The sequence below is a fragment of the Gorilla gorilla genome, chromosome 18 (assembly GCF_029281585.2).
Source record: "Gorilla gorilla gorilla isolate KB3781 chromosome 18, NHGRI_mGorGor1-v2.1_pri, whole genome shotgun sequence".
NCBI classification, from domain to species: domain Eukaryota; kingdom Metazoa; phylum Chordata; class Mammalia; order Primates; family Hominidae; genus Gorilla; species Gorilla gorilla.
This window is the reverse complement of record NC_073242.2, coordinates 24,275,870-24,303,082: the sequence shown is the minus strand read 5'-3', so window position 1 is coordinate 24,303,082 and position 27,213 is coordinate 24,275,870. Positions and strand designations below refer to the sequence as shown.

General features: G+C 43.3%; 1 protein-coding gene across 10 annotated transcripts in view; it reads right to left on the bottom strand.

The window, feature by feature from the left end:
* Nucleotides 1–27,213, bottom strand: part of TNRC6A (trinucleotide repeat containing adaptor 6A) — a 218,311-nt gene that overhangs the window by 176,825 nt on the left and 14,273 nt on the right. For 9 of the 10 annotated variants that reach the window (XM_055365511.2, XM_055365510.2, XM_055365508.2 and 6 more), the window contains exon 2: nt 10,979–11,104. In XM_055365511.2, the coding sequence (XP_055221486.2) occupies nt 10,979–11,058 (80 nt within the window). In that variant the 5' untranslated portion in view covers nt 11,059–11,104. Of the gene's footprint in view, nt 1–10,978; nt 11,105–27,213 lie in introns of those variants that run through there. The other variant, XM_019012404.3, reaches the window with a different exon arrangement.

Genomic DNA, 27,213 nt, shown 5'->3' with positions numbered 1-27,213 from the left:
CCATTCTCTGGTATCTTTCTGTGTCTCTATCTATCCATCATCAAAAAGTTTTTTTAATTAATTTTTTTTTTATTAGAGAGGGGGTCTTGCTATGTTGCCCAGACTGGTCTCAAACTCCTGACCTCAAGCGATCCTCCCTTGGGAGCCACAGACCTGGCATCTATCATCAATTTTTAAAATGACATCACATTGTACAACTTTCTTTTTTCCTCCCCACCTAGTAATATGTCTTAGCAATCTAACCATGTGCCTATTTTTATTTTATTTTACTTTTTATTTTTAAATTTCTTTTTCTTTTGTTAAGATGGGGGGGGTCTCACAATGTTGCCCAGGCTGGTCTCAAACTCCTGGGCTCAAGTGATCTTCCCACTGTGGCCTCCCAAAGTGCTGGGATTACAGGGGTGAGTCACCATGCCAATGTGTCTATTTTATGTTTGTTTTTGTTTTTTTTTTTTTTTTGAGATGGAGTTTTCCTCTTGTTGCCCAGGTTGGAGTGAAATGGCTTGATCTCAGCTCACCGTAACCTCCGCCTCCCAGGTTCAGGCGATTCTCGTGCCTCAGCCTCCTGAGTAGCTGGGATTACAGGCACAGGCCACCATGTGTGGCTAATTTTATATTTTTAGTAGAGACAGGGTTTCTCCATGTTGGTCAGGCTGGTCTCGAACTCCCAACCTCAGGTGATCTGCCTGACTCAGCCTCCCAAAGTGCTGGGATTGCAGGCGTGAGGCACGGCACCTGGCGAATGTGTCTATTTTAAATTGTGGCATACGATTCCTTAGAATAGATACACCACAATTTTTTTTTTTTTTTTTTTTTTTGCCATACCCAGTTGGTGGATATGTGGGTTGTTCTCCTTAGTGACTGTTATAAACAATGTTGCGGGAAACATCTTCCTACATACCTTCTGTGCACCTGGACAGAGTTTCTTTAGAGAAGAAACTGAGCAGTGGAATTGTGTAGACAATTTATCGTTGTTTGATAGATCTATACGGAGCTACACTGTTCAATCCAGTAGCCACTGGCCACTGGCCACCTGTGGCAAATGAGCACTAGCAATGTAGCTAATGTGAATGGGGAGCCCAACTTTTTAGGTTTCCTTAATTTTTAAAATTTTAAAACTGAACCAGTATAAAATATTTTTCTATTAAGTTTAATTTTGCTTTGGTAGGATTACATTTCTCTCTCCTAAGTGCATCACAAATAATATTCTTATATTGCCAGTGCACATGGCAGGCGTGTGCGTGTTTTCTCAGATCACATGTGAACCTATCACTCATCTAACAGGTGTCAATTCGTTTGGTTTGAATCCTTTTTTTCTTTCTTTCTTTTTTTTTTTTTTTTTGAGTCAGAGTCTCGCTCTATCGCCCAGGCTCAAGTATAGTGGCATAATCTTGGCTCACTGCAACCTCTGCCTCCCAGGTTCAAGCGATTCTCCTGCCTCACCACCCAAGTAGCTAGGCTTACAGGCACCTGCCACCGTGCCAGGCTAATGTTTGTATTTTTAGTAGAGACAAGGTTTTGCCATGCTGGCCAGGCTGGTCTCAAACTCGTGTCCTCAAGTGATCCACCTGCCTCCGCCTCCCAAAGTGCTGGGATTACAGGCGTGAGCCACTGCACCTGGCCAAATCCTTTTTTTCTGTGCATTGATACAACATTGTAATTTGTTTACCTGAATGTTTTATCCAGACAGTATGAATTGCATGTTACCTTTGCATCACATTGTTCACTAAAGAAAAATACATAATATTTTAATTATAATTCAATTATTTTTCTATACATGAACAAAATTTCCAATTTAAAATAAAGGCAGGCAACTGATGTAGAATTAAATGGAGATGCAAATGTTAGTGCTATGACAAGAATAGTAAATTAAGAGACTGGAGGCTGGGTGTGGTGGCTCACACCTGTAATCCCAGCACTTTGGAAGGCCAAGGCAGGCAGATCATTTGAGGTCAGGAGTTCGAGACCAGCCTGGCCAACATGGTGAAACTCCATCTCTACTAAAAATACAAAAATTAGCTGGGCTTGGTTGCGCATGCCTGTAATACCAGCTACTCGGGAGACTGAGGTGGGAGAATCACTTGAACCCAGGAGGTGAAGTTTGCAGTGAGCCAAAATTGTGCCACTGTCATGCCTGGGTGACAGAGCTAGGTTCCATCTCAAAAAAAAAAAAAAAAAAAAAGAGAGAGAGACTGGAAGCTGGGGGATGGGGAAATTGGGGAGATGTTGGTGAAAGGATACAAAAATTCAGTTAGACTGGAGGAATAAGTTCAAGAGATGTATTGTACAACATGGTGAGTATGGTTAATAACATATTGTATATTTGAAAATTGCTAAGAGAGTAGATATTAAGTGTTCTTACCACACACACACAAAGAAGTATGTGAGGGCTGGATGAAGTGGCTCATGCCTGTAATCCCAGCACTTTGAGAGGCAGAGGTGGGAGGATTTCTTGAGCCCAGGAGTTTGAAACCAACCTGGGCAACATAGGGAGATCCTGTCTCTACAAAAAATAAAAAAATTAGCTGGGTGTGGTGGTGCACATCTGTGGTCCCAGATACTCAGAAGGCTGGGGTGGGAAGATGGCTTGAGCCCAGGAGTTCGAGGTTTCAGTAAGCCATGATTGTGCCACTACACTCCAGCCTGGGCCACAGAGTGAGACCCTCTCTCAAAAAAACAAAACAAAACAAAACAAGAAACAAAGAAAACAAAAAGAAGTATGTGAGGTAACATGCATATGTTAAATAGTTTGATTTAGCCATTCCACAATTTATACATATATAAAAACACCAATTGTGCACCATAAATATATACAATTTTTACTTGTCAATTATTTATTTATTTTGAGGCAGAGTAGGCTAATTTTTTTTTTCAGTAGAGACAGGGTCTCACTATGTTGCCCAGGCTGGTTTCAAACTCCTGGGCTCAAGCGATCCTCCCGCCTCAGTCCCCCAAAGTGTTGAGATTACAGCCGTGAGCCACCGCACCTGGCCTGCTTGTCAATTTTAAAAAGGGAAAAGCTTAAGAAACTGTAGGAAGATGTGCCACCGATTTCGTGATGGATGACAGTTGCAATTTGCTGTGGTAGAGTGAAACAAAAAAGCTGCATGTTGGTTGTGAAAAAAATTTTATGAGAATAAGGTGGAAACTATTGAGACATTTTCAGCAAATACGTAGTGAGTTTGATAAGTTTTTCTTCACATTCAAGAAAGAACTAATGAAGCACATGAAAAGATGCTCAACATCCCCTGACACTAGGAGAATGCAAATCCAAACCTCAGAATACCACTTCATACCCATTAGGATGGCGATTACCAACAAAACCAAACAGCACAGGAAACAAGTGTTGGTGAAGATGTAGACAAACTAGAAAACTTCCACCCTTGTGCCTTGCTGGTGGGACTGTACAATGGTTGCTGTGGGCCGGGTGTGGTGGCTCACGCCTGTAATCCCAGCACTTTGGGAGGCCGAGGTGGGTGGATCACGAGGTCAGGAGATTGAGACCATCCTGGCTAACACAGTGAAACCCCGTCTCTACTAAAAATACAAAAAATTAGCCAGGCGTGGTGGTGGGCACCTGTAGTCCCAGCTACTTGGGAGGCTGAGGCAGGAGAATCGCTTGAACCGGGGGTTGGAGGTTGCAGTGAGCCAAGATTGTGCCACTGCACTCCAGCCTGGGCGACAGAGCGAGACTCCATCTCAAAAAAAAAAAAAAGTTGCTGTGGAAAGTGGTACAATTCCTCAAAAATTAAAGAAATACCATGGATCCAGCAATTTCACTTCTCAGTATATACCAAGAAGAAGTGAAAGCAGGGACTCAAATAGATGCTTGTACACTCAAGTTCATGGCAGCATTATTCCCAATAGCCAAAAGGTGAAAATTACCCCAATGGTCATCAACAGATGAATGGATAGTATATGGTCTTAAGAAAGAAGGAAATTCTGACACTTGCTACAATATGGATGAACCGTGAAGACATTATGCTAAGTGAAATAAGCCCAACAAAAGAGGATAAATACTGTATGATTCTACACATATGAATTTCCTAGAGTAGTCAAACTCATAGATGTAGAAAATAGGCTGGGTGCAGTGGCTCACGCCTGCAATCCCAGCACTTTGGGAGGCTGAGACAGGTGATCACTTGAGGTCAGGAGTTCAAGACCAGCCTGGCCAACATGGTGAAAACACATCTCTACTAAAAATACAAAAATTAGCCAGGCATGGTGGCGCATGCCTGTAATCTCAGCTACTCGGGAGGCTGAGGCAGAAGAATCCCTTGAACCCAGGAGGCAGAGGTTGCAGTGAGCCAAGATCATACCACTGCACTCCAGCCTGGGCGAAAAGGGGAGTTAGTGTTTAATGGGGTCAGAATTTCAGTGTGGGAAGATAAAGTTGTAGAGATGGATGGTGGTGATGGTTCACAGCAGTGTGAATGTACTTAATGCCACGGAGATGTATACTTACAGATGATTAAAATAGTAAATTTTATGTTGTATATATTTTACCACAATGAGAAAACCCAATGAAATTAGTTAGTTGAAATCAGAATAAAATGTTGAGCAAAAACCTTTTAAATAGATTTTATTTTATCAGGATTAGAGATTATAACTTTGGCCAGCTATAAAAATGACTAGGATTCTTGCATGCATGCGCGTATACACACGTACACAATTTTTAATGGAAAGATGGTAAAAAAAATTATTTAAGTTGTAAAAATTTTGTTAGAAAATTATGAGGAAAAGACTAAAAAGATATTTTAGGCTGGCGTGGTGGCTCACACCTGTAATCCCAGCACTTTGGGAGGCCAAGGTGGGCAGATTGCTTGAGCACCGGAGTGTGAGATCATCCTGGACAACATGGTGAAACCCTGTCTCTACGAAAAATAGAAAAAAATGGCTGAGTGTGGTGGTGCACCCCTGTAGTCCCAGCTACTGGGGAGGAGGCTGAGGTGGGAGGATCACTGAGCCCAGGGAAGTCAAAACTGGAGTGGGGTCAATCCGCACCACACTCCAGCCTGGGAAATAGAGGGAAACTCTGTCTCAAAATAAATGAATAAATAAATAAATAAAAATAAAGATTTTACAGAAAGTGAATAATCTGCAATTAAGCCACCAAACAATTGCCCATAGAATGAAAGAACGTATTAAAGCTAAATGGATTCAAATTTTGGAAAATTGCACAATTTAGCTGAGTCATGCCATGAGATACCACCCAACTAATAGCCTGGGTATATTTATTCAAAAAGGTCTTCCAAATTTATGAAAAAACGTTGTCAATTCATGGCTTACCAAAGTGTAGCATAGATTTTAAAAACATCTTTTACATCTGACCAAAAAAATTTCACTTAGATATGAAAAAATTAGTTTCTATCATGCCAGATGGTCCTCCAGCTATGTTTGGTCAAAAATCTGGTTTTATTGGAGTTTCAAAACAAGAGACTGATGTTTCCCTTATTGCTTCATCCCACTGTATGATAAATACTGAAAATATTTGTGCTGCTTTTGGAAGCAGGCTCCATGGAAAGTGTCATGGGTACAGTTGTTAAAACTGTTCAGTGTATACATACAAATGCTGTGAATCACCACCAGTGCATGGGATTTTTGAAAGAAATAGAAGGCAATGAATGGGGTGATCTTGGGTCTTTGCCAGTGTTCATTGGTTGAGTCATGGAAGAGTTTTACAAAGATTTACTGTACTGTCAATTCCAATTCAAGATTTTCTTGAAACAAAGGGAATGCTTGCCAAATATTTAATAATCAAAGTTAACATGGCAGTGTGACTTATGTTTTCTCAGCAATATCATAGCGTATATGAAATGAGATATATTCCAAGCTCTAAAGAAAGAAAAACCTGTGACCTAGCTGGAAAAGTATAAGAATTTACATTGAAATGAAAACATTTCATAATACAAATCAATAATAATGATTCTGCATATTTTTAACATGAATCAATATGCAAAATATATATTTTTTAAGACAGGGTTTTGCTCTGTTGCCCAGGCTGAAGTGCAGTGGCATTATCTTGGCTCACTGCAACCTCTGCCTCCCAAATTCAAGTGATCCTTCCACCTCAGCCCCTCAAGTAGCTGGGACTACAGATGCACGCACCACCATGGCCTGCTAATTTGTTTGTTTGTTTTTTTTTTTTTTTGTAGATACAGGGTCTTGTCCTGTTTCCCAGGTTGGTCTCGAACTCCTGAGCTCAAGTGATCTTCCCCACCTCGGCCTCCCAAAGTGCTGGGATTACAGGCATGAGCTACCACGCCTGGCTGCAAAATATTTTTAATGGTAGTCACCGGTATTATGTAAATTATCTGCAAAACTTACAAGAAAAATTTGAAGAATATTGTTGATATTGACAAACTTTAGAGCTACTTTTCAATTTATACAGCATCCTTTTACATTCCATGTTAATACTGAGTTGACATGAGGATTGGTGAATTGCTATAACTCGGACAGAAGTAGGTTTTTGTTTTTTGTTTTTTTTTTGAGACAGGGTCTCACTCTGTTGCCCAGGCTGGAGTGCAGTGGCGTGATCTTGGCTCACTGCAACCTCTGCCTCCCAGGCTCAAGCTTCCTGAGTAGCTGGGATTACAGGCATGCACCACTACCACCCGACTAATTTTTGTATTTTTAATAGAGATGGGGTTTCACCATGTTGGCCAGGCTGGTCTTGAACTCCTGACCTCAAATTATCCACCCGCCTCAGCCTCCTAAAGTGCTGGGATTATAGGCATGAGCCACTGCGCCCAGCCTGGACAGAAGTAGTTTTAAAACTGATATGCTTTTGCTTCAAAATCAAACCACTATTCCAATAAAGATGAACTAGCTTCACCAATGTGGAAGTGAATAATACAGGAAAGTGATTTTTTGGTACTTGGAAAATATTTAAGTATCTTTGGAACAACCTGCATATGCTGTTCTACTTTTTCAACTGTAACTATAAATACAGATCAAATGTTTTCAATGACAGCTGTACTGTAAGTGTAAAATACACCCTGGATGTCAAAGATTTAGAATATCAACAGGAAGTAAGGAATATATCTCATTACAAATTTTTATATTGATTTCAGGTTGACATGAAGATATTTTAGAAATGTTAGGTTCAATAAATTGTAATGTTAAAATTAATTTCATCTGTTTCTTTTTACCTTTTAAAAGTGCGGCAACTAGAATATTGACAATTACGTATGTGGTTTGTGTTATTATTCTATTCAGTAGTGATGGGCTGGGCGTGGTGGCTCATGCCTGTAATCCCAGCACTTTGGGAGGCCGAGGCAGGCAGATTGCTTGAGGCTAGGAGTTTGAGACCAGCCTGGGCAGCATAGTGAGAACTTGACTCTATAAAAAACAAACAAACAAAAAAACCCACAAAAAAAAAAACCAAATTAGCCTGGTGTAGTGTCATGAACCTGTAGTCCTAGCTACTTTGGAGGCTGATGCCGGAGGATCGCTTGAGCCTAGGAGTTTAAGACCAGCCTGGGCAACGTAGTGAAATCGTATCTCTACAAAATATTTAAAAATTAGCTGGGTGTGGCGGTATGCACCTGTAGTCCCAGCTTCTTCTTGGCCGGGGCGGGAGGATTACTTGAGCCCAGGAGGTTGAGGATGCAGTGAGCTGTGATTGCACCACTGCACTCCAGCCTGGTGGACAGAGTGAGACCCTGTCTCAAAAAACAAAACAAGCTAACACGGTGAAACCCCGTCTCTACTAAAAATACAAAAAAAATTAGCTGGGCGTGGTGGCGGGCGCCTGTAGTCCCAGCTACTGGGGAGGTTGAGGGAGGAGAATGGCGTGAATCCGGAAGGCGGAGCTTGCAGTGAGCCAAGATCGCGCCACTGCTCTCCAGACTGGGCGACAGAGCGAGACTCTGTCTCAAAAAAAAAAAAAAAAAAAAAAAAAAAAAATTAAAGATAAGAAACAAAACAAACAAAACCCAGCAATGATCTAGAATTGCCTGCCCTCTTATTTGCACCAGTGTTCCTGCTGGGAGAATTATGCACTGTGATTAGGTCCGACAAGAGGGCTGTCTAAGTCACTTGTCTCCCCTCTCATCTCATCATCCACTATGGAAGCTGAAGGAGCCAAGTTCAAGACGTTAGCTGTGAAGCTGAGCAATTAGATCCTTCCTCCCAGGACTTAGATTCTGGAGTAAGTGGTGCAGAGACAGAAACATTATTTGAAAGTCAAATTCGGCATAGGATCAGTGTCCGTGTGTGGCCTAGACTTGTAAATTCTTCCCCACTGTATTGTTGCTACTAATGGGGCGGTGGGGAGGGATGGTGGAAGGGACAGTACGGAATCAGATAAATGTCCACTACAGAAGTATTATTAGAGGAAGATGTTGACTCAAGGGAAGACGGGGCCAAGCCTCAAGTCTGATGGGTTAGGTTAGCCTCCAAACAGAAGAATAAGCAGTACGGCTAGAAACCAGGAAGATGGAAGAAAATAGAGCGTGCAGTGGAGAGTGAGCTGTACAAAGAGGTGTCTGGATTAAGAATGAATGGTGGATCGGGGTGGTCACAGCTGAAAGAAACCACATAAAGCAAAAGATTAAGACATAGGTTAGTACCCTATGCCTGCCCTAATCCGCAGCCCTAAGAAAACCATTCTCTGAGTTTTGGAATGAATACCTGGCTTAATTAAAGAAAAAGCAGTCTCTGGAAACCTCAGTGTCACGGCACCCCTGGGGATTCCTGATGATAAAAGGAAAGAAGCAATAGGCATGATTTCTTCCTTCCTTCCTTCTGCATGGGGCAGGAATGATGGGCTCTGCCTGTTTCCTGTCTCAGCATCCTACTTCCTCTATAGCCCAGGCATGGGGTTCCCATGAATGGGATGGATGATATATATATATATATATATATATATATATATATATGTGTGTGTGTAGATATATATATATATATGTGTATATATATATGTATGTATATATATATTAAAGATACAGGGTCTCACTCTGCTGCCTAGGCTGGAGTGCAGTGGAGCAATCATAGCTCACTGCAGCCTTGAACTCCTGGGCTCCAGCCATCCTTCCACCTCAATCTCCCAAGTAGCTGGGATTACAGACACACACCACCATGCCCAGCTAAGTTTAAAAATTTTTTGTAGAGACAGGGTCTCACTACATTGCCTAGGCTGGTCTTGAACACCTGGCCTCAAGCCAGTGAGATGGAGTCTCACTGTGTCGCCCGGCTGTAGTGCAGTGGCACTATCTCAGCTCACTGCAACCTCCACCTTCCGGGTTCAAGAGATTCTCCTGCCTCAGCCTCCCAGGTAGCTGGAATTACAGGCACGTGCCACCATGCCTCGCTAATTTATTTGTATTTTTAGTAGAGACTGGGTTTCGCCATGTTGGCCAGGCTGGTCTGGAACTCCTGGGCTCAAGTGATCCTCCCACCTCGGCCTCCCAAAGTGCTGGGATTACAGGTGTGAGCCACTGCGCTCGGCCTGATTCTGTTCTTAAGCTATTCCTTATCCTCTACTTCTGAGGTCATTTTCCTTTTTCCCTCCTGTGCCTTTGTCCCTATTTAATGCCTTGCATGGGATATAACCTACTCCTCCCAGAGGCTGGAAATGTTCCTTGAACCTCAGCTTAGTGACCACAGCCCTGCTTTCTGCCCACTGACCACTGCTCAATCCCTGCCTGACAACTCGACAGGCGTCAGATGCTCTCAGATTTTCCATGGCTTTCTCCCCACACCACCAAGTTGGATAACCTTCGGACAACATTGCTCGGTTTCTTGGAGTCTGATGACCTGCTTAACTGTTCCAGATCTGAGCCTCCTCACACCGCCTTTGCTGAGAGCCCCTCCCTATGGAGCCTCTTTTGTTGTCGTTTACCCCCAGGAATCTGGTCCTGTCAGGAGACACACGATCGTAGCCACTGATTCAGGTAGATCCTCTGAAATGATCAGTCTGCTATCTCAGCTCTCCCTGCCTGGAAAAATCCTTCCCCATGGGATCCAGTCAAACCCAACCTATCAATATACATCTTTCCAGCTTTTACTTTGATTAATACCGTGTCAATTGAGAATTTTCTCCTTAGCTTTTTCTCCCATTGTTTTTCCCAAAGACTAGCTTCTCTGGCCACCTGCCACTGATTGAGTTTTAGGAGTTCAATGGTATTTGTTTGTTTAATTCACTTGATGTATTCCAAATGCCCAGACCAATGCATGGTACATGGTAGATGCTCAATAAAAAATCATCGAATGAATGAAAAAGAAACCATAACCCAGAATACTCAGAGGGGTTAATACACATTACCAATGACTAGTACTCATGTTTACAAATAATTCATAGGGTATATCTTACTTGTAGTACCAAAGGTAGATTTTGTTTTATCAATACTGGGCTTAAGAACATCCTTTAGTAGAAATAGCAAGTAGACATATATAAAAGCAGAAACTCTTTTCCTTCCCACTTTGATGCGGATTTCATTTCTACTGTAGCTTTTCCACCATCACTGCTGACCGACTTTACCAACCACTAACCCAGGTGATGCCATACGGATCCAGCAGACCCCTCCTACCAGCCCTTCCTCTTCATTTTGCTCCTGGATCTCTCCAAAGGCCTCCTAACTGGTCTCCCCGTGTCCCTTCTTCTCCGTCCTCCCACGCATCCTCTGCAAGTGGTCATTGATTTTCCTAACACTGTGAATCATATCAGACAGAGCATGGGTCGCAGAATGGCTGGAAGAGGACTCACCACCAAGCTGTTTAGAGATGGACATGATAGGGCCAGAGCTCAATCCACCTTCAGAAGGTGACGTGGGGTGATGGTACATTGGCCTCTGTCCCAGGATCGTGAGGTCTGAGTTTCAAACCTTGCCCCCTTTCTCTTGCCCAGTTCTGATTTCAACCCCGTTCAACTTGTCAGAATTTTGAGTGGATGTTTCCTCTGGTTTCCTTAGTTGGAACCTCAGGCAGCTCTGGGCTGAATGGACTGACCCACGGCCCCCAGTGTGAGTGATACTACCTGTTCCATTCCTCGGGCAGCGGAATGTCTTGAGAGCCAGGACACCTGGCGTCTAGGCCTGGCTCTGCCACTAGTTGCATGACTTTAGGCAAATCACATCACCTCTCCGGGCCTCAGTTTTCACACCTGAGAAAGGAAGAGGTTGCATTAGATTAGCGATTCTCCACTTTTTACTTCATTCCCCTCCCAAACACAACCAGTGATGCCTATTTGCCTATGAGACACACACCCATGTGCAACTCCTGGGCACAAACTTTAATTTCATCCCTTTCTTTTTCTTCTTCTTCTTCTTTTTTTTTTTTTTTGTCGCCCAGGCCAGAGTGCAGTGGCTTGATCTTGGTTCACTGCAACTTCCGCCTCCCGGGCTCAGGCGATCCTCCTGCCACAGCCTCCCAAGTAGCTGGGACCACAGGTGTGCACCACCATGCCCAGATAATTTTTTGTATTTTTGGTAGAGATGGGGCTTTGCCATGTTGCCCAGGCTGGTCTCGAACTCCTGAGCTCAAGCAATCCACCCGCCTCAGCTTCCCAAAGTGCTGGGATTACAGGTGTGAGCCACTGGGACCAGCCTCATGCCCTTCTTTTTCTTCCTTTTTTTTCTTTCTTTCTTTTTTTTTTTTGGACAGGATTTTACTTTGTCACCCAGGCTGGAGTGCAGCTGTGCAATCACAGCCCACTGCAGCCTTGGCCTCCCAGGCTCAAGTGATCCTCTTGCCTCAGCCTCCTGAGTAGCTAGGACTAGAAGTGCACACCACCATGCCCAGCTAATTTTTGTATTTTTTGCAGAGGCAGAGTCTCCCTATGTTGCTCAGGCTGGTCTTGAAGTCCTGAGCTCTAGGGATCCACCTGCCTTGGCCTCCCAAAGTGCTGGGATTATAGGCATGAGCCACTGTGCCTGGCTGGCTGGTCTATTATCTTGTACTTTTATTCAAGACTCCCCCACCCAACTATCATTCTTGCTCTCATCTATGTCTGCAACTTCTCTCTTCTCAGTTAGACCGTAAATTACATGAGATTGCACCTATCATTGCTCTATTATCACTGTCAAAAAAAACAGTGACTGGGCCAAGTGCCATGGCTTATGCCTGTGATCCCAGAGCTTTGGGAAGCCGAGGTGGGAGGACTGTTTGAGCTCAGGAGTTTGAGACCAGTCTGGGCAACATAGTGAAGCCTCATTTCTACAAAAAACAGACAAACAAACAAAAATTAACCAAATGTGGTGGTGCATGTCTATAAGTCCCAGCTACTCAGGAGGCTAAGGCAGGAGGATCACTTGAGTGAGTCCAAGGAGATGGAGGCTACAGTGAGCTATGATCACACCATGTACTCCAGCCTGGGCGATAGAGCGAGACCTTGTCTCAGAAAGAAAACAAAAAAAGCGGCTGGTACAACAGGTATTTAGTAAGTAGTTGGTGAATAAGTGAATGATGAAAAGATTGAAAGCAGAAATCAATGAATGAAACTGTTTCTGTCTACTGATTTTCTCCTCTAGCACATACCCGTATCTTAGTCTTTCTCATGTTTTTTGAGAAAGGGTCTTGCTCTGTTGCCCAGGTTGGAGTGCAGTGGTGTGATCATAGCTCACTGCAGCCTCCAACTCCTGGGTTCAAGAGATCCTCCCACCTCAGCTTCCTAAGTGGCTGGGATTACAGGTGTGTGCCACCATGCCTGGCTAATTTTCTTTTTTTAAGTTTTTTGTAGAGACAAGTTTTTTGATATGTCATCCAGGCTGGCCTCGAACTCCTGGCTTCACATAATTCTCCTGCCTCGGCCTCCTAAAGTTTTGGGATCACAGGCATGAGCTACCACACCCAGCCGTCTTTCTCGTCTTCTATGACAAACATTCACACAAACACTTAAACAATTATCAACCTATGTACGTCCTCTCTTAACTTTAAGAGTCAAAGTACTTGAAATATTTGTGAGGATTGACTGTTTCCAGTTCCTCATATCCTATTTCTCCAAAATCTCTGCACTCTGGGATCAGTTGCCTCCACACCAGTGAAGCTATTTGCACCAGCATCATCAAGATCTTACATGTTGCCCAGTCCAATGGCAAGAGATTTCTATCCTTGTTTTACTTGACCTCCTAAGTCCTAACAGTATTTTGATGTCTGCTGAGTTTATTATTCTTATATAACCAGAGGGGAGACAGAAATGATTTTTTAAAACAGGAAAATGACAGTAGAAATAGTTATTGCTTTAGTTTTCCCAAGGCAGTCAGTTTAAGGGAGACTAATACAACACCGTTTAGAGATTACAGGGATTCATCTGAGGTTTTTTTTTTTTTTTTTTTTTTTTTTTTTTTTGAGACAACCTTGCTCTGTCGCTCAGGCTGGAGTGCAATGGTGCGGTCTCAGCTCACTGCAACCTCCGCCTCCCGGGTTCAAGTGATTCTCCTGCCTCAGCCTCCCGAGTAGCTGGGACTACGGGCACATGCCACCACATCCAGCTACTTTTTGTATTTTTAGTAGAGACAGGGTTTCACCATGTTGGCCAGGCTGGTCTTGAACTCCTGGCCTCAAGCGATCCACCTGCCTCGGCCTCCCAAAGTCCTGGGATTACAGTCATGAGCCACCGTGCCCATCCTGTTTCTGTTTTTTGAGACAGGGTCTTGCTTTGTCACCCAGGTTGGAGTGCAGTGGTGTGATCTCAGCTCACTTCAAAAGAACCTCCCAGGTTCAAGCAATCCTCCCACCTCAGCCTCATGAGTGGCTGAGACTACAGGCATGTGCCATCACGCTGGGCTAATTTTTGTATTTTTGGTAGAGATGGGGTCTCACTATGTCACCCAGGCTGGTCTTGGACTCCTAGGCTTAAGTGATCCTCCTGCCTCAGCCTCCCAAAATTCTGGGATTATAGTGGCGAGCCATTGCGCCTGGCCGCTATACTGATTTTTGCTGCCTGTTTTTGTACTTTGTATAAACGGCATCACAGTCAGGCATGGTGGCTCAAGCCTGTAATACCAGCACTTTGGGAGACTGAGGCGGGTGGATCACTTGAGGTCAGGAGTTTGAGACCAGCCTGGCCAACATGGTAAAGCCCTGTCTCTACTAAAAATACAAAAGTTAGCTGGGTGTGGTGGTGCAAGCTGGTAGTCCCAGCTACTTGAGAGGCTGAGACAGGAGAATCGCTTGAACCAGGAGGCCGAGGGTGCAGTGAGCCAAGATCAGGCCACTGCACTCCAGCCTGGGCAACAGAGCCAGACTCCATCTCAAAAATAGATAAATAATAAATAAATTTTAAAAATGGCATCATATGGAATGTACTCTACGTGCCTCGTTTCTTTCATTGGATGTGATATTTGTGAGATTCCTTGGTATTGTGTTGTGTGGTTGTAGCGCCCTCATTCTCACTGCTGCCTGAGTCCTCTTTTAAGAAAGCTCTGCACCTCCCCACATGGGACCTTCCTTCCCACAGTAACTGTGGTTCCCTCACTTCCAATAACATTTCCCTTCCTCCTTCCTTACTTTCCCTCCATAGGTCTGATCACCTTCTAATATATTGTACATTTAATCTATTTATTGTATTATTTTCCCCTTGCCTAGAACTATGGAGTCATAGTCAGATCAATGCTCGTACTCTTTGAACAAGTAAACCTCAGTGACCTCTGCATGGCATCCAGCATGCCCATGGGTGGAGGGAACGCCAGGCTGCCCAGACCACAGATGGGTCAAGAACTGCAACAGGCTGGGCACGATGGCTCACGCTTGTAATCCCAGCACTTTGGGAGACTGGGACGGGCAGATCGCTTGAGGCCAGGAGTTCGAGACCAGCCTGAACAACATGGTGAAACCCCATCTCTACAAAAAATTTAAAAACTAGCCAGGTATGGTGGTATGCACCTGAAGTCCTAGCTACTAGGGAGGCTGAGACGGGAGGATCACCTGAGCCTGGGAGGTTGAGGTTGCAGTCAGCCATCATCCCACCACTACACTCTAGCCTGGGCCAGGGAGTGAGACCCTGTCTCAAAAACAAAAAGAAAAACAAACAAAAAAAAACCCCTGCAACAAAGTGTCATTTAGCAGGAGAGGCCAGTCTGATGGGGCCCCAGATATGGCTCTCTTACTGTAATATCTATACCACAGCCATGAATATAGATGTGAAAATTCTACATAAAATGCTTACAAATAACTTTTTCAAGCTTATGACAATTAAAAGATAAAAAGGTTCAGAAATATCTATTAATAGGGAATATCTGAACTTTCTGGATTTATATGCTTTTGCATCTTGAATTTTTAATAATAAGCATCCATTGATTTAGTAATTAAAAATTAAGGAACAAAATGCCATAATTGCATCAAATTTATCTTACTACTGTCAAAACAGTTCAATATTTATGAATTGATATAAAAATAAAACAAAGAGTCGGGCTTAGTGGCTCTACCTGTAATCTCAGCTGAGGTGAGAAGATCACTTGAGGCCAGGAGTTCAAGACCACCCTGGACAACATAGTGAGACCCTGTCAAAAAAGAGTTAAAAAATAAACCAGGCACAGTGGCATGTGCCTGTAGTCCTAAATACTCGAGAGCATGAGATGGGAGGATCTCTTGAGCCCAGGAGTTTGAGGCTGCAGTGAGCTGTGATCACCCCACTGCAATCCAGCCTGAGTAACAGAGCAAGATCCTGTCTCAAAAAAAAAAAAAATCACAAAGTCCTACAATATTTTATAAAATCACAAATCTAACATTACAATAATAGAAGAGTGTCTGGCTTATCATAGGCACTTAGGTATTTCTTGAATGAATGAATGAAAATATATTAATATGTTAAATCATTCCAATAGGTCAAGTATAAAAAACAACCCACAATGTTACTAATAAATGCTGAAAAGGCATTAAGAAAGAATCCAGCACCCATTCCTGATGAAAATCCTTGGCAGGCAGTGAAGAAGACGGTTTCCGTCACATGCCTCCCTGCAAACCACTGCAATCTGGCTTTTGCTGGCACCCTGCCATTGGAACTGCTTTCCCCAAGGCGATCAGTGCCCTGCATATTGCCAAATCCAATGCACTTGGATGGGTACCAATAAATATGTAATGAATTAAGGAATGGATGATAAAAGAATCTCAGATCAACTGCATCATCCTTAACAATAAAACACCAGCATTGTCTCTTTAAAGTCAGAAATAAAACGCAGGATGTGAGCTACCGCTATCATTTGATGATGTTTCTGGAAGCCCAGGCAAAAATAAAACAAAAAACCATGGAGACCAAAATATAAGGTACAGCTACTGGCAATAAGGTGACAAAATCATCTTTCTTTGTGTAAAACCTCAGAGAATTATGCAAAAACTCTCAGAAATAATAAGAGAGTTCTGGGAGTTTACAGATACACAAATGGTAATTGTTTTCCCTGAATACCAACAAATGTGATGTCTATGATGGGTGCTGAGACAATTGAAAAAGTAAAATTTTTTAAAAAGGTGCAGAACCTGGCCAGGTGTGGTGGCTTGTGCCTGTAATCCCAGCACTTTGGGAGGCCAAGGCAGGTGGATTACTTGAGGTCAGGAGTTTGAGACCAGCCTGGCCAACATGGTGAAACCCTGTCTCTACTAAAAATACAAAAATTAGCTGGGCGTGGTGGTGGGCTCCTGTAATCCCAGCTACCCGGGAGGCTGAGGCAGGAGAATGGCTTGAACCTGGGAGGCAGAGGTTGCAGTGAGCCAAGATCGAGCCACTGCACTGAAGCCTGGGTGACAGGTCTCCAAAAATAAACAAATAAATATATAAGTAAATAAATAAATAAACGTGCAGAATCTTATGAATAAGAAGTAAAACAATCTAGATGAAGGGTACGGAGTTCCAGCATTACAAAGAAAGAAAGAAGGAAGGAAAGAAGGAAGGAAGGAAGGAAGGAAAGAAGGAAAGAAAAGAAAAAGAAAGAAAGAAAAAGAAAGAAAGAAAAGAAAGAAAAAGAAAGAAAGAAAAAGAAAGAAAGAAAGAAAGAAAGAAAGAAAGAAAGAAAGAAAGAAAGAAAGAAAGAAAAGGAAAGAAAGGTGACTCACTTCTGTAATCCCAGTGCTCTGGGAGGCTGAGGCAGGAGTTCAAGACCAGCCTGGGCGACATAGCAAGACCCTGTCTCAACAACAACAAAACAAATGAAGAAAGAAAAAAGTGTGTGGAGAATAAGATTTTTTTTTCCAACTTGCTAAATGTGAAATGTAAATGATTCTTACATTGTGAAATTTACATTAAATTCTAAGGCAAGACACAGTCTTGATAGCTTCCATGGACAGGCCAGGTGCCACTGAACCATGAGAAAGGGCTAAGATTGGTAAGGTGGGGGCTGATGCTGCCCCACCCTGGAGAGCACATTCTGGATCCCTTGTTGTAATCTGGAATCCCCGAATGAAGTTTCTGGACTTGTAACCTCAGCTGACCTGGGATAACAATTCTGTTTTCTTAGTAGGGAAGCGATGTGACAAACACAGAAAAGTGTAAAAACAAGTATAGAGACGATGGGCGAATAAGTCATACCTGTGGTATATTAATACTCTTGTATTAGGTTCAGCAATTCGTTTTTATAGTCCTAGTGATAATGTGTAGATTTTGCATGCTACAGTATTTAAGGTGTGTGAAACACTTAAGAGAATCTGGTATATTCAATGTGCATTTATTTATTTATTTATTTATTTATTTGAGACAGGGTCTCTCTCTGTCGCCCAGGCTGGAGTGTAGTGGCATGATCTCGGCTCACTGCAACCTCTGCTTCCTGGGCTTAAAGGATCCACCTGCCTCAGCCTCCCAAGTAGCTGGGACTACAGGCATGCACCACCATGCCTGGCTATCTGTTTTGTGTTTTTTTGTAGAGATGGGGTTTCACCATGTAGTCTAGGCTGGCCTTCAACTCCTGAGCTCAAGCAAACCTCCCAAAGTGCTGGGATTACAGGCCTGAACCACTGCGCCCAGCCCAATTTTGAAATTTATTGATCAAATGATCACACTATTCTAGGCACTGGGCATATATAGTGATAAAAAAGATAAATTTGGTCTGGCCCAGTGGCTCACACCTGTAATGCTAGCACTTTTGGGAGCTGAAGCAGGAGGATCACTTGAGGCCAGGAGTTCAAGAGACCAGCCTGGTCAACATGGCAAAACCATGTCTCTAATAAAGATACAAAAATTAGCCAGGTGTGGTGGTGCATGACTGTAATCCCAGCTACTCAGGAGGCTGACATGAGAATCCCTGGAACCGGGAGGCAGAGGTTGCAGGGAGCTGAGACCACGCCACTGCACTCCAGGCTGGGCAACAAAGCGAGACTTCGTCTCGAAAAAAAAAAAGAGAGATAAATTCTGTACCTTAATGGAGCTTAAATTCTATTGGGAGGAAGGTGTGTGTGTGGAGGCACAGAAAACAAACAAGGAAAGAAATAAAAGCCGGGTGCAGTGGCTCACGCCTGTAATCCCAGCACTTTGGGAAGCCGAGGTGGGTGGATCACGAGGTCAGGAGTTCGAGGTCTGCCTGGCCAATATGGTGAAACCCCAACTCTACTAACAATACAAAAATTAGCTGGGTGTGGTGGCACACGCCTATAATCCCAGCTACTTGGGAGGCAGAGGCAGGAGCATCGCTTGAACCTGGGAGGTGGAGATTGCAGTGAGCCGAGATTGCACCACTGCACTCCAGTCTGGGCAACAGAGTGAGACTCTGTCTCAAGAAAAAAAAAAAAAGAGAGAAAAAAAGAAATCCACCATGAGTATAATTTTTGAAAGTAAGTGATGCTGTAAGGAAATAAGCCTGGTTAAGGTGATAGATTGCACTTTAAATCAAAGCGCTGTACTGTAGATTGAAGACCTCTCTGAAGAGATAATACTCTGAGCTGACATCTAAAACCTACAAAGGAGTAAACCATGAATAAGTCAAGCAGCTGCATGTATGGTAAATAGAGCATATAAAGGCTCTGAGGCCAGAGCAAGCTTGGTAGGTTCAAGTACCTGCAAAGCAGCCACTGTGGCTGCAACAGAGCAAGTGAGAGGAAGTTCTAGAACAGAGCAAGTGCCTGGTGATGTAGGGCCTTGCAGACCATGTTGAGAAGTCTGGATTTTTTTTTTTTTTTTTTTTTTTTTTTTTTTTGAGACTGAGTTTTGCTCGTCACCCAGGCTGGAGTGCAATGGCGAAATCTCGACTCACTGCAACCTCCGCCTCCCAGATTCAAGTGAGTCTCCTGCCTCAGCCTCCTAAGTAGCTGATTACATGCATGCACCACCGCACCCAGCTAATTTTTGTATTTTTAGTAGAGACAGGGTTTCACCATGTTGGCCAAGCTGGTCTTGAACTCCTGACCTCAGGTGATCTGCCCGCCTCGGCCTCCCAAAGTGCTGGGATTACCAGCGAAAGCCACTGTGTCTGGCCCCAGATTTTATTTTTAATGTGAAGACAACTCATTGGTAGATTTTGAGTAGGGGTATCATGGGATCAGATTTATGATTTTAGAAGACTTTGGGGGTGGCTGTAAGATGAAAAGTCTATAATGAGGAAGGTATGAATGAATGAAAGAGGAGGGGCCAGTTGGGAGTGTTACCCAGTCCAGGTGAAAACGATATTGGCCTGGAAGAGGATGGTGAAAGTGTAAACAGAGAGAAATGAATAGCCAGGCAATATGTTTGGAAGGCAGGGCCAGAGGAACTTGACTATGGATTGTGTGTGGGGTGTGGCGACAATAAGGAATCAAAGACTTCTAGAGTTTGGGATTAAAGAACTAGGTGGATGGTGGTGGAATTTCTTCAGTTGGGAAAGATATTGGAGGTTGGGAGATAGGTTTGTTTTGAGGGGAAATCAAGAATTCTGGTTTGGACTTGTAAATTTTGAGATGTCTGTTCAATAAACCACAGGGGGATGATCAGCAGGTAGCTGGTTATGGAAGACGAGAAGTGTGTTGTCAGCTTGTAGATGATATTTACAGATATGAGACTTTCAAACAAGGAAAGAGCCTGGGCGTGGTGGCTCACACCTGTAATCCCAGCACTTTGGGAGGCAGAGGCAGGAGAATCATTTAAGCCCAGGAGTTCGAGACCAGCCTGTGCAATATAGCAGGACCCTGTCTATTAAAAAAAGTAGCTGGGTGTGGTGGTGCACACCTGTGGTCCCAGCTACTCAGGAGGCTGAGATAGGAGGATCCCTTGAGCCCAGGAGGCTGTGGCTGCAGTGATCTATGATCTAGTCACTGCACTACAGCCTGGGCAACAGAGTGAGACCCTGTTCCAAAAAAAACTCAAACAAACAAGAAAAGAACTTAAGTGGAGTCCAAGTCTGAAGACTGAATCCTAGGATGTTCTGTTTTTCTTTTTTTTTTGTTTTTTTTTTTTTTGAGGCGGAATCTTGCTCTGTCACCCAAGCTGGAGTGCAGTGGCACAATCTTGGCTCACTGCAACCTCCACCTCCCAGGTACAAGTGATTCTTATGCCTCAGCCTCCCAAGCAGCTAGGACTACAGGCGTGCGCCACCACGCCAGGCTGATTTTTGTATTTTTAGTGGAGATGCAGTTTTGCCATGTTGGCCAGGCTGGTCTCGAACTCTTAACCTCAAGTGATCCACCCACCTCAGCTTCCCAAAGTGCTGGGATTACAGGTGTGAGTCACCACACCCAGCCCCTAGGATGTTCTAATATTTACAATAAGTGGGAAGAGAATTAGGAACAAACAAAAGGACCGAGAAAGAATAGGGGCAAACCAAGAGTGGGGTGTCCTGGAACTCGAGAGAAGAAAGTAATATGTTGTGTCGAATGTTGCTGAGGGGTTGAGAAAGATGACATCTGAGACTTGGCCACTGGATAGGCAAACTGAACAGAATCTGTGACCTTCACCATACAGGTTTCTCAAGCAGTTGTCGGGCATGGGCCAAAAGTACAAGTGGAGATCTACACACCATATGTTTAAATACTAAATGCTATCAGCCAAGCAAGCTGCTAAATAAAATAGATGTTATCCTCCTACCTTGACAAATGCATATTCACCATATGTGTTTGGAAGGCAAGTTTCAAATTTAGAATTCTCTGATTCCAAGAGTTCTTCTCCAGAATGAATTGGCACAGGGAGGGCTGGTCCCTTTTTTTTTCCTTCCCTTCATCTGTATGTACAAGCATGGACCCTCCAGGCTGAATGTCTAAGCTCCACCAACACACTCCTTCCCACCTCCACCCCAGCAAACAGCCATCTCTTAGGTATAGAGATACACATACCACATCCCTTGGATCTGGGCAGCAGCCTCTCCCAGGCACTGGGAACTGGCTTGGGGCCATTTAGACAGGGAATCCCAGGGTTTTAGGTACTCTGAGTAGAGTCCGTGAAGGGACAACTTCTGACTAGCCATGTTTGTCTGGCCCTGTGAATCCCTTGCCTAAAGGGGAGAGCATAGCTGTAGGATGACCAGTGTGGGGCTCCCTACTGCATGAGGCCTTAGGGCTGTATTAGAGTGGGTTAAAGAGAGAATAGGAGAATAGGACGTGAGGTGGGAGGGAAGCAAATGTAGACAGCTCTTTGAAAATATTTTTCCTATAAAGAGGTAGTAGCTAGAGGGAGAAGGAGAGCCAAAGAAAGCTTTGTTTTATGTTTTTTGTTGTTATTGTTTGTTTTTGTAGAAACAAGTTATTGCTACGTTGCCCAGGCTGGTCTCTAACTCCTGGCTTCAAATGATCCTCCTGCCTCTGCCTCCCAAAGTGCTGGGATTACACATGTGAGCCACTGTGCCTGGTCCTTGCTTTGTGTTTTTAAAGATAGCACTTCCAGATGCTGATGGAAATGATCCAGTAGAGGGAAATGTTGATGATGAGAAGTGAATGGGGGTGGTGTTACGAGCAGAGTCCCTGAGCAGGTGAGAGATAGGATCAGATCCAAGGCTTGAATGCAGGAATTGGCCTAAGGAGGTCTATGGAGAATTCCTCGACTATAAAAGGAGAGAAAGCAGATTAGATTGGCCCAGGTATAGTTAGGTTGGTAGATCTGGTAGTGGGAAGAAAAAATATAACATTCTTTTCTAATTGCTTCTAATATACACAATTAAATAATAAGTGAGAATTAGGGAGGAATATGTTATGAAAATTATGTAGGACACTTAAAAATGGTTAAGATGGCAAATATTATGTTATGTGCATTTTTTTTTGAGACAGGGTCTCACTCTGTCACCCAGGCTGGAGTGCAGTGGTGTGATCATAGCTTACTGCAGCCTTGATCTCCCTGGGCTCAGGTGATCCTCCTGGCTCTGCCTCCTGAGTAGCTGGGAATAACAGGCACGCACCAGCACACCTAGCTTACTTTTTGTACTTTTTTGTAGAGTCAGGATTTTGCAGCCGGGTCTCAAACTCCTGGACTCAAACAATCCACCTGCCTCGGCCTCCCAAAGCGGTGAGATTACAGGTGTGAACCACTGTGCCCGGTCTATGTGTATTTTACTACAATTAAAATAAATTTTTAAAAAAGGCTAATAAATGACTATCTTTCTCCTCCCCCCAAAATAATAGTTACCTGGGAAAACAGAAAAGTGAATATATTAGGGGGCAGTACTGGGCGGTCAACTGGAGATTTATGGACATAAATTTAAAGCAAAACCAACAAGCACAACTGTTGCTCTAAGCGGAATGGTGAGTTAACAGTTTGATTGATATAAGATTTGTAACTTTAATTAAAAATATTTAAGAGAATTTGATTTATTTAGGCTGAAACTGAATGTTTAAAAATTTCTGGATTAATAAATAATTTCAGACTTACTAGGTTTGTAAATAGTGTTTAAGCACTTAGCAATTCTGTTTGTTGGATTTATAAGTCAGCCTTGTCAGATGTTTGAAGCACTTAGGAGATTCAAATTTGTAATTGTGGTTAAAAATGACAAAGCTGAAGGAAAATTTATTAAGCAGGCTTTTAAGTGATGTTAAATATTTAGGGGAATTTATTATGTCACATTTACAATTTAGCAATGATACAAGAACAAACAAAAAATATACATAACTTTAGATAAGATATACTAGATTTATAAGTATAATAATATGATTCATGAGTTACATTAAAGGCCTTGGGAAAACTAGGTTTTTAGATTTACAACTTTAATAAATTGCATGTTAGTTAAAATACAAGTAACTGTAAATATACCTGTCTATGCACTAAAGCTCAAATTCAGGTGCTAAAATTATAGCTGTTCCCTGTGAAATGCCATTATATGCCAGTCTCACCATTTTATTTTTTGAGCCTGGGTGTCTGTCTCCCATGATAACTCCAAATCCGACGAAAATGACAGAAAAAAAAAATACAGTGGACCTTTGAACAATGTGGGAGTTAGGGGCACCGACATTGAAAATCTACATGTAACTTTTGACTCCCCAAAAACTGAACTACTAATAGACTACTATTGACTGCAAGCCTTATGGATAACATAAACAGTCGGTTAACACGTATTTTGTATGTTATATATATTATATACTGTCTTCAATATTAAGAGAATCACAAGGAAATAAAAATAGATTTGCTATTCATTAAGTAGAAGTGGTTCATCATAAAGGTCTTCATCTTCGTCATCTTCAGTTTGAGCAGGTTAATGGGGAGGAGGAAGAAGAGGGCTTACTCTTGCTGTCTCAGACGTGGCAGAGGTGGAGAAGGTAGAAAGGGAGACAGAAGAGGCAGGCACACTTGGTATAACTTTTTTTTTTCTTTTTTCTTTTTTTTGAGATGGAGTCTCACTCTTTCACCCAGGCTGGAGTGCAATGGCGCGATCTCAGCTCACTGCAACCTCCGCCTCCTAGGTTCAAGCGATTCTTCTGCCTCAGTCCCCCAAGTAGCTGGGATTACAGGTGCCCACCACCACACCCAGCTAATTTTTTGTATTTTTAGTAGAGACGGGGTTTCACCATGTTGGTCAGGCTAGTCTCCAACTCCTGACCTCAGGTGATCCACCCGCCTTGGCCTCCCAAAGTGCTGGGATTACAGGCATGAGCCTGGCCCTTAATGTGACTTTTATCGAAAACAATCCACGTATAAGTAAACTATGCAGTTCAAACCCATGTTGTTTAAGCATCAACTATATTTTATATTTATACATACATACAAATTTTACATATAAATCCAAAATTGCTAGAAAACAAGAAAGATGGCCAAGTGCCGTGGCTCATGTCTGTAATCCCAGCACTTTGGGAGGCCGAGGCGGGCAGATCACGAGGTCAGGAGTTCGAGACCAGCCTGGCCAACATGATGAAACCCCATCTCTACTAAAAATGCAAATAATTAGCCGGGCATGGGGGCAGGCACCTGTAATCCCAGCTACTCAGGAGGCTGAGGCAGGAGAATCACTTGAACCCAGGAGGCAGAGGTTGCAGTGAGCCAAGATCACGCCACTGCCCTCCAGCCTGGGCAACAGAGCGAGACTGTCAAAAAAAAAAAAAAAAAAAAAAAAAGCAAGAAAAGAAAACATGAAAGAGACCTGTTAGCAGATCAGAAATTGTGAGGAAATCCTATAAGAACACATCAGGGGTCAAATCAATGGCAGAACCAAGGTAGAGAAACTCAATGCTAAACACTCCTGAGGGAAGGCAGTTCTTTCCAAGGAAGCCTGCGGGAAATCCAAGATCAGAGTAAACAAATATTAAGAGCGAGAGAGGTCTCCCGGGGCAGTCATTAAGATAATTAATTAATTTTACAGGGCCCCAGCTGGGTCAGAAGCCGCCCTTCTGCCTGGTAGCTCCAGGATGATCAAACTCTGAGGATGAAGACCCCAGAGCTACTTTTTGAACAAGGGAATAAATAATTTGCTTGGGGAAGACACTGAACTTGAAAGCTGACCTGGATTGTGAAGCACAGCCTTTCTTAATAGAGCCTCCGAAACAATCGAGGCTGATGTAGGGGAGGAGAAGGAAAGGCTGTCACCAGTGACTGCTCCAGGTCACAGCCACATGTGTAGCCCTCCAAGCTAGGACACTTCGGGTTAGCCACAGAAGCTGCAGCAGGTGAGCAGTACCCCAGATAATATTTAGCTACCAAGAAGGATACAGGGTCCCATCTCTAGAATATAAACTACCTGGTTGGGCCAACATTTACTCCTGAACTTTATGGAATTCTCATTTGGATTGATGCTTTAGCTTCTGACACCACTGCAAATCCTAGAGAAAGGAATTTGTAGATTAAAACAAAAACAAAAACAAAAAAAACAGGCTGGGCGCGGTGGCTCACGCCTGTAATCCCAGCACTATGGGAGTCCAAGGCAGGTGGATCACGAGGTCAGGAGATCAAGACCTTCCTGGCTAACATGGTGAAACCCCCATCTCTACTAAAAAGTACAAAAAAATTAGCCGGGCGTGGTGGTGGGTGCCTGTAATCCCAGCTACTCAGGAGGCTGAGGCAAGAGAATGGCGTGAACCCGGGAGGTGGAGCTTGCAGTGAGCGGAGATAGTGCCACTGCATTCCAGCCTGGGCGACACAGCGAGACTCCATCTCAAAAAAAAAAAAAAATAGTATCTAAAAAAACTTGGTAAAACATATGCTTTACATAAATGTGAATGTGTATATGCAAAAAAATTTTTTAAATCTGGAGCTACGATTTCATCAGATTTCAGTGTTGTTCAAGCAGGAAAAGGCTTGAAAGTATGCTATGGCTTGAATTGCTCCAAGGAAGGCTACAGAGGCAGAATAAGTCTAGATTCTCATAGAAAGATATCTGTTATGAAATTTCAGATGCATTGCAATGAGTCATGCGGGCAGCTTCTGGGGTGCTGGCAATATTTCATTTCTCAATGTAAAAATGTTTAGCTTTGTTTGCTTTATGTTCTTTTTTTCCTGTGTGTGTTATATTTCTGTACATATGGTATTTTATAATAAAACATTTTAAAAACAAATAAAAACCAAGAATGACCACTAGATTTGTGATTCTGAAACCTGGTGGCACATTGGAGCAATCTGAAGAGGGTTTAAAAAATATTGGTGTCCCCTGGGGAGGACAAGATGGGAGAAGGAGGAAGTGGGGCAAGAGAAAAAAAAAACTGAATGTGTGCTATGCTCACTACCAGGGCATTCTTACTCCAAACCTCAGCATCATGCAATATACCTTTGTAACAAACCTGCACATGTAACCCCTGAATCTATAATAAAAGTTGAAAAGAAACTATTGGTGTCCAGAGTACAGTGCAGACCATATAAATTAGAATCTCTTAGATGGGGTCAGAGATATGTATCTGAGAGCCACTGTATTGGAAGAATAAAAATAAACAAACTTAACACTCTAGCTCAGGCTAGAGTGTAATGGTGCGATCTCGGCTCACTGCAACTTCCGCCTCCCGGGTTCAAGCAATTCTCCTGCCTCAGCCTCCTGAGTAGCTGGGATTACAAGCGCCCGCCACCACGCCGAGCTAATTTTTATATTTTTAGTAGAGACGGGGTTTCACCATGTTGGTCAGGCTGGTCTCGAACTCCTGACCTTGTGATCCGCCCGCCTTGGCCTCCCAAAGTGCTGGGATTACAGGCGTGAGCTGCCACACTCGGCCTGGCATGGGGTTTTAAAATATGCTCAATAATTGATTTCTTTCTCCATGGAATGAAGAAAATCAACTGTTAGGGAAGAGTCAATGCCTGCCAACAAAGCCTCGTGCATCACAGTTCAATTTCCTGATACTTTATCCTTAGCTCTGAATCTTCTATTATGTTGGGCCTAAAATGAGGGGTTCAAGTTTTTCAAGCTACTGGCCATAATGTGTTGACACGCTACTTGAAATCATAGAGATAACATTTCTCCACCAAACAGATAATGACAAGGATGACAGGGAGCAGGTCTATGATTTCTGGTCTTTTATGGCCTTATTAGTATTATATAAAGAAATCTCATCACCTCCTTCAATTATTCACATGAGCACCTTCCCCTGGGAGAGCTAGTATGCTCTGGGGTGGAAAAACAGTTTTAGCACACATCAACCATTTCTTCCCAAAACATTCAGAAAAGACCTCTGTTCGGTGACTGATGTTTGATTGTGATAACAATTTGTATTACTTCGTCAGCACTTAAGGTCAGGATGTATGCTGTTGAACAACTGTCCTTTGCTGAGTGCAGTGGCTCATGCCTGTAATCCCAGCACTTTGGGAGGCCGAGGCAGGAGGATCACTTGAGCCCAGATGTTTGAGGCCAGCCTGGGCAACATAGGGAAGCTCCCATCTCTAGAAAAAACATAATAAGAAATTAGCCAGATGTGGTGATGCGTGCCTGTGGTTCCAGCTACTTGGAAGGCTGAGGTGGGAGGATCACTTGGGTCTGGGAGTTCAAGGCTGCA